This window comes from Hermetia illucens, chromosome 1 (genome assembly GCF_905115235.1).
Source record: "Hermetia illucens chromosome 1, iHerIll2.2.curated.20191125, whole genome shotgun sequence".
Classification (NCBI taxonomy): Eukaryota; Metazoa; Arthropoda; class Insecta; order Diptera; family Stratiomyidae; genus Hermetia; species Hermetia illucens.
In genome coordinates, this window is record NC_051849.1 from 8,328,767 (window position 1) to 8,336,741 (window position 7,975).

The 7,975-nt window shown below is 40.2% G+C and overlaps 1 protein-coding gene across 1 annotated transcript in view; it reads left to right on the plus strand.

The window, feature by feature from the left end:
• LOC119648845 (protein FAM214A) overlaps positions 1–2,908 on the plus strand; it is a 142,376-nt gene extending 139,468 nt beyond the window's left edge. The window contains exon 7 of the mRNA XM_038050724.1: positions 1,713–2,908. Within this exon, the coding sequence (XP_037906652.1) occupies positions 1,713–1,908 (196 nt within the window). The 3' untranslated portion in view covers positions 1,909–2,908. The remainder of the gene's footprint in view (positions 1–1,712) is intronic.
• Positions 2,909–7,975: the final 5,067 nt, after the last annotated feature.

Below are 7,975 nucleotides of genomic sequence, written 5' to 3' on the forward strand. Positions count from 1 at the left end.
TCCTCGCAGTGAGGAAAGGTGGAAATTCCTCCGGCCGACTCATGACCTCATTTATACTGCGTGCCAACCGACTGTGTACGCTGGTAAATTTCTTATACCAGAAATTCTGCACCCGATCCAGACCTGGGCCCCTCCAGTTATTCGAACTGTTTATGGTTCGTCGAACTTCCTCTTCGGTAACATCCGCAAAATTCATGCCAGGTGTATTGACATGGCGGGTGCCTTCGGCGGTGATCCACTCAGCATGCTGGGCAGATAATCTCCAAAGTCCACCCCAATACTCTTTCGCTTCCGTCACCGAGAACTGTATTGTCTGGGCGGTCTGTTGGGATTCGTTGAGAGATCTGAAAAAGCTCCGCTGGTTCCTCGCGTATGTTGCATTCTGGACACGTCTGGAATAACTTTCGCCATACCGTCGTAGCCGACTGCATATGATAGAAAGTTTCTGTTTTAGTGTGTCCAGAATTTCAACAACGGGAATCTCACAGAGGATGGCATAGTTCCGGTAAACCCTCTGCACTTTATTTCTCACCCGTCGGCTGGCACTGCCAGTGCTGATCTGAATCAGTCTAGCAATGTCCTGCCTTAGTGAGTCCCGCCGACGTTCCAGACGAATTTTCCATGGTGGATCTCTTTTGTCACTCAAACCAATAACGCGAAAGCGAATCTTCTGACCGTGCAATCTGATACACAAGTGATTGTAGTTGCAGCAGCGACATATCAGCACACAGTCGAGATTCAATCTCATCATTGATTTGATATAGAATTCCCGGAGTTGCTGGAGATGCATAGAGCCTGGGAATACCTGGTCTATGCAAAGGATCCATATCCGAGAATTCTATACACGCTCTTTGGAATTCGTCCCGAACCTCAGCTGGACGGTGGAGAAGAGTGCTTCGGCGAGTACTGAACCTGTTGCCGGCAGTGCGGCGTGATGTTGTTGATGCCGCCACCTCTGCCCCCATCGACTCTCGGTCACCAGTTTCCCCGATGATCTTAAGTCGAACACGTTCCCTGATGGTGGCCGGGATTGTGTCGCTGCGAGTAATAAAGCGGTACTGGTCTGCGACTCGCTGCACAGTCACGTGCGCGAATTGCGGGAAACGCTCGACGAATCTCTGGTGCAACAAGGGGCGGTAAGATGTTGTATCCGTCCCCGCCGTTATTTCGTAGTAAGAGCGGATGATGAAGAGGTTCATTTCTTCAGTCCATTTCATCCGCTTCCTACGCGAACCTGCTGAAGTGGTCGCCACAGATTGTGGCGAAACAGCTGCAGCAGGCGGAGCTGTGCTCCTGGTCGTCGTGGCGCCTAGATGTCGAACCGCCCCACGACTAGCGGTTTTGACGCCGTGCTGTCCATTACGAGAGGCCGACCCAGTCACCAAGTCAGACGACTCCCGCCGGTTATCCGTACCGGACCTCAAATTTCTCCTTCTTCTCATTTTTGGTGGTGCATTTTATCCCTAGCTGCCAGGTGTTGAGATAGCTTCCTTAGTGAGTAATCTGCAAGACTGCAAAGTTCCTGTACTTTCCTCACCTACCCCCTGAGACGCTGCGGTGGCGTACAGCCATTCAGACTGAAGCTATCCATCCCTCCTCCTTTCACAACCGGGCTTGGGACCGGCTTCGGCGGAGTTAGGTGTTATTATTATTAATAAAAGTTATCCATTAAATGATGATAATAAATATTTCAATTTTCTCCTTTGATCTAGATTCCAAACAACACGATCCGGTCGCCTTGCTCTACATACCGATATACGTCTATTGATCTCACGTCGCACTGATTGTGATACAGCTGCTGCGCATGCCAAAGGTGCCCTGGAGTCCCCGAACGAACTACGAATTGTAACAATCAAGCCCGAGAACCCGAAATACAGTGCCCGTCAGGAAAATCCGAACAAAATTTAGTAGTTACTAGCTAGCATTAAGTCGCGATCGCATAGTTATTTATTATTTATTTATAACAATTTAAGAATGCGATTTAATGAGATGTTCATGAGCCCACAAGGCAGAAAACAGAAAGAAGAAGGAAGTGTGGCGATAGTTTAGGGACATTAATAGCTACCGACATGTGCACGTATATTTGGAAGAGACTAGACAAAATCCACAGACAATGTACAGACCTACAGCAATCATATTCTAGTTTGAAAATTAATCCCATCCTTAGACAGGGGATGTTAAATGTTGGGGGAAAATGGTGTCTCCATTCGCTCGCTTATAATCAGTGACGAGTACACGATTTTGGTGTACTTCAAACGTTCTGCAAATGATTCTGCGCTTATAAATTCATTGACAGGGAATCTTTGCAGAATCGTGAGATAATGGGGAATTCAGACATGGAGTAGCTAACAATGGACTGTAAGCGAGTAGGCGAAGAAGTGATGGAGTATATTTGATGAGAATAGTCTTTGGGAACGTGAAAGTGAGACAGAAAGTTTATATTTTACTAAGCAAAGTACAATAACTTTTATTTTTTAAAGTTGATGAAACAAATTGGAAAAAGAAAATTATAAAAAAAAAAATATATACATATATATGAAAAGAAGACCGAAAATATCCTTTTTCCTTTGGTCTTCCCCGCTCATTTAATACAGCAGACGGCACTCATATCGATCTAATAAGTTATCAAAACTTTATGAATTGTGTTTTATCTTTTCTATTGTTTTCATAACTGTTTTGATGGGACGAGAGAATAGTGCAAATTTGCGGAGGAAAAGCGTCAATTTTTCATTGGCAATATGACGTTGACGCATTAACAACTTTTCAAACTGAAAATTAAATTTGGTACATGCTTTGTAAAACATTGGATAATTTTTTTCAAAATTGATATAAAAGATGTTGAAGCGTTTCTGTGATACGATATGAGTGCTCATGTGATTTTTTATTCATGCGAAATTTATAAAAAAAAGAAAAACAACAAACAACGTAAAATATCGATTTCCAGAAGTTCTTATTTCTTGGAATGTCCTGTTTTCTTTTTGGTTAAGATTTTAATGGTATCGCCATAATCGAGTTACTGCTTGTTGCAATGTAAAATTATTTTTTTTTTTGTGATTTTGTATCTTCTGTATGATTTTCATTGTGTGGTAACTGGGGTGACTCGGTTGACGCTAAGAAATATTTGTTTTATTCCATTCACGCCAAAATGCTGATGATATTTGAATATTTTTCTTTCTTTTTATCAAAATATCTGATTCAAAAATATATGTGTTAATATGTGGTTTCGAAACTATTATTAGATAAGTCATGCCTTTTGTAGTAAAGTTTCTGAACAACAATTTATTTACAACGTCTTAAGAGCTGCGCGTGCGTCGTGTGAGAGTTGATTGGTTTGACAACAGAATCAACGGAGTTTAAACAGAATCATCAATTGTTCTGATAATATCCTACTCTTCGGATATTCTGAATACTGAATAGAAAATCTGAGTGTGAATGGTCGGTATGTAAAGGAGTCGTGCAAGAGTCTTACAGTCTGTTACATAAGAGCGTGGTCACTGTTAAATAATAACAATTGATTTTTCGAAAATTCGCTAATTTGTTGATAATTTGGTCGTCAATACTCAATGCAAATACCTCAGTAGCAAGTCCAATCTCCTGCATTGTCAATTATGGTCTGGCACCGTCGGGGCATACTTTCCACTAATTTCCATCTAATCCATCCACTAATCCACTACCGGAAAAGACCTCCAAATTTTCCGAATTTGTCGAGAAAGTTGATCTAAATTACATGGCTTGCGTCTGCGAAGCTGCATTTTCATCAGGACCCATACATTTTCCATGGGATTTTCATCCGGTGACTGAGATGGCCAATCTAAAGTGACAACTCCGTTTTGCGCCTTCCACTCGCTACACGCTCGACTCCGATGTTTCGAATCGTTGTCCTCTTGAAGGATCCAGCTTTCATTTTTCTTGATATACCATTGCTTAGCAGATGGTAACAAAGCCTTTTGATATATTTTATTCATTTTTTCGGCATTTATAGGGCCTACAAATAAGTTCTGTCGGTTTTTTGTTTAAATTTGAAGCTTTATTGTGAAAAATTGGTTATACATTCATTGTTCAAAGTATTGCCCATCGCTAGCCACAACTTTCTTCCATCTTTCAGGCAATTCATAGATACCATCGCGCCAAAAATTGGCCGGCTTGGCCGCTATCCACTCATTGAGCCATTTTTTGAGTTCGTCGTAATTGGAGAAGTGCTAGTCAGCCAGGCCATGCTGCATCGACCGGAACAAATAGTAATCAGAAGGAGCAATGTCGGGAGAGTACGGCGGGTGGGGTAGGAGTTCCCATTTCAACGTTTCTAGATAGGTTTTAACGGGCTGTGCAACATTTGGGCGAGCATTGTCATGTTGTAAAATAACTTTATCATGCCTTTGCTGGTATTGCGGCCGTTTTTTCTTGAGTTCACTTCTCAAACGCATCATTTGACGTTGGTAGAGTTTGCCCGTGATCGTTTCGTTCGGTTTTAGCAGCTCATAGTATACCACACCCAGCTGGTCCCACCATATACACAGCATGATCTTCTCTCCATGAATATTCGCTTTGGCCGTCGATGATGAGGCATGGCCGGGGTATCCCCACGTTGCCCGACGCTTGGGATTATCGTAATGGATCCACTTTTCATCGCCAGTAACTATTCGATGCAGAAAACCCTTCCTTTCTTGTCGTTGGAGCAGTTGTTCGCACGTGAAAAAACGGCGTTCGACGTCTCTTGGCTTCAGTTCATACGGAACCCAATTTCTGACCTTTCCGATCATTCCCATTGCTTTTAAACGGTGGGAAATGGCTTGCTGAGTGACTCCAAGTGTTTTCCCAAGTTCTTCTTGCGTTTGCGATGGATCTTGGTCGAGCAATGCCTCTAATTCTTCATCTTTAAAAATTGTTGGCCGTCCGGCGTGCTCTTCGTCTTCCAAGTCAACATTGCCACTTTTAAACCGTCCAAACCGCATCTGACACGTTCGCTCAGATAGAGCATGGTCACCATAAAGTTCCACCAAAATGCGATGACTTTCGGTTGCTTTTTTCTTCATATTGAAATAATGAAGTAGAACTCCCCGCAAAAACACATTATTTGGTACAAAATTGGCCATTTTCGTTGATGAAAAAAGTATTGTTGCTTACACTTCAATTAAATAATTTATACTGACGTTTGTGCTTATTGACAGTAGCTTTCCGATGAATGTTTGGAAATGTGGATCAATTGAATAAAAAACAAGCTACGCCATCTGTTGTGAAAACCGACAGAACTTATTTGTAGGCCTAATAAATTCTCGGTAAATAAGAACAAAGTACCGAAACCTTTGTTTGAGAAGCACCTCCAAACATGGACCTTGACGGGGTGTTTAACAGTCCGTTGAAACATTCTACTGGTGGAGGTTGTCCAGGCGTGTTTGATGCTCGGAAATGCCCAGAAGGAGAATTCATCAGAAAAAATTACGTTGCTCCAATCGCGGTCCAAGTTTTCCTTCGCCCATTCCACTCGTTTTTCAACGTGTTTTGCACTCAACATTGGTTTTTCCAAAGTACCGCGATATTTCAGTTTATTGGCAAGCAAGTGCCTGCGAATCGTTCCGTAAGATATGTCAACACCTTTTGCTTTCAATTTCACAGCAGCTCCACGTAAAGTCAAAGTTGGATCTTTCGAGAACAATGCGAGAATCTTTTTTTCATCTTTTTTTTGAGACTTTGCTTGCACTTCCGCCATCAGGAAAATCATCAACGTTACCGGCCTTTTTATAGCGATTTATCCACTTGCTAACGAACTGCTTCGACTTTCCCATATATTTTGCAGCAGCAGTTTGCGTTAATTTGGATCCTTTTTCATGCAAACATAGAAAAATTACCTCAAAGCGAGAGGCGTAAACAGCATTCATTTCAAAAAACCACTCAATTGAAGACTAAATTTGACAGAGAGCTGACTTTTTACAAAAAGCATGAAGGACTGAGGTGCCCTCTATGTCATAGAAAAAAGAAACAGGACGCTCTGATTTTTTATCTACGTGTAACACTGACCATGCTCTTATGTAACAGACTATACATCGACTACAAGTGAATATAAAGTGTATTTAAATCCTCAAGGTAGAATCCCATTTATGATGGACTCGCAACTACTGGATGAAATGGCAAATGAGAGTGTATGGAAAAATTTCTAAGAATAGTAGCCTTAAAGCATAGAATTAGACGCGAATGGATGTTACTGAGATGCGGGCTTTAAAAATAAGAGCCATATATAATATATTATCTGTTTTTTGGACATTTGACGTTTCCGATAAGGACGAATTACAAATCGATACTGAGTTAAAAGGGTAACTACTCACCCATATCAGTTTATGTTTAATTTAGTGTAACACATGGCTTACATTTCTCACTCTCCGTCTTGTGTAAGTTAGACGGATTAGGAAATAAGTACAAACAAATATCATCAGTATTGAGGAGATGACAACCTATTTGATAATTTCCACATATGAAATTTAAAGAAAATTCAAATCAAACGAAACAGAAGATACACACGAGATTAATTTGGAAATTTGTTTTGAAATGTTGGCTATTCATTTCAGCACAAAACTAGCACTAAATCCTTGTGTAAAGAGAAACCTTCATACCTAAGCCCGTCAGTGGAATAAACACTACGAGCGCGTTAAGTATGAAGATGAACGACAATTTCAAACGAATAATATTCCGAATGAATTGAAGCTTTTTGTTTTATTTCGGTGCTGAATATTCGAGTTTTAATTTCATACAATAATATAATACGAAACGTATCAAAATACTAAGATACTGTGTGAAGAAGTTTTCTTTTGGTATTTTGTCGAACTCAACGCGGATAACATCCAAAACCGTAAAGTATGAGTGCAGTAGTTTTTTTTACAAGATGGATATCTTGATTTCTTGTCTCCAAAAACCCATAACAATTTTTCGAAATATCGAAATTGATAAATTAACTTGATTTTGCGCCGATTTAAACAATGGTAGTGCCGTATACAAAAATATATTTTTTTAAGAGAAAGAAGAAAAAAACAAAAAACAAAAAGAAACATATTACAATCATTATATACACTTCTATTAATATTAATAATTGTTTTTCTCACATTTTTTGTGTCTTCTTTGTTGTCATTTTAGAATAAAATATATTTCATTAAAAAGGTTATTAAAAAATATATTGAAAATATCGAAAAATTTAATTGCCTTCATGATTTCAGTTAAGTTTCGGAAATATCTTTTTAATCAATGATCATCTTATTGTTTTCTTTTTTTTTTATTACATTATATTCGGTTTAAGTAGAAATTGAAAACAACAATGTGCAAGGAATGTAAGATTTTTAATTACAATTTTCATTCATTAGCTGTCAATCGCCATAGATTTTGTTTCTGTGAAAATCTCATTTATTCTTTGGATGTTCTTTAGATTAAAAATACTAATTGCGAGTCTTCAAGGACCTGAAATTGCATTAGATAGTATCAAATATACATTCTTGGTAAAAATCGACTCAGCCAATAAAGTCGTTCCGAATTCTTTCTATGCATGGAGGCTCATAGTAAACTCCACTCCACTGCCAACTCCCCACAACAATCCTGCGACCTTCTCTTCAGTGTTTTCTCCCTCGAGCCCTTCACCCTCTACACCTTCCATAACCACAGACTCCTCCGAATCACTAGCCATTCCTCTCCGCCTTCCTTGGTTGAGTTCCTCATTGGTAACCCCCCAATGTCGGACCTGGCCCCGATGGGCTTCCTAATCTCTTCCTCCTTAACTGTAGAAAACACATTTCCCTCCCCCTGTGTATAATCTACAACAAAAGTCTAGACGAATGCTACTTTCCCCGTCTCTGGAAAGAAGCCCTTATCATTCCTATCCTCAAGAGTGGAGTGGAAATGGGGCGGTAGTTCACAGCAAGGGAAGGCCCTTGCTGTGAACTACCGCCCCATTTCCCTTCTCTCCTCTTGCTCCAAAATCCTAGAAAGATACGTCAAC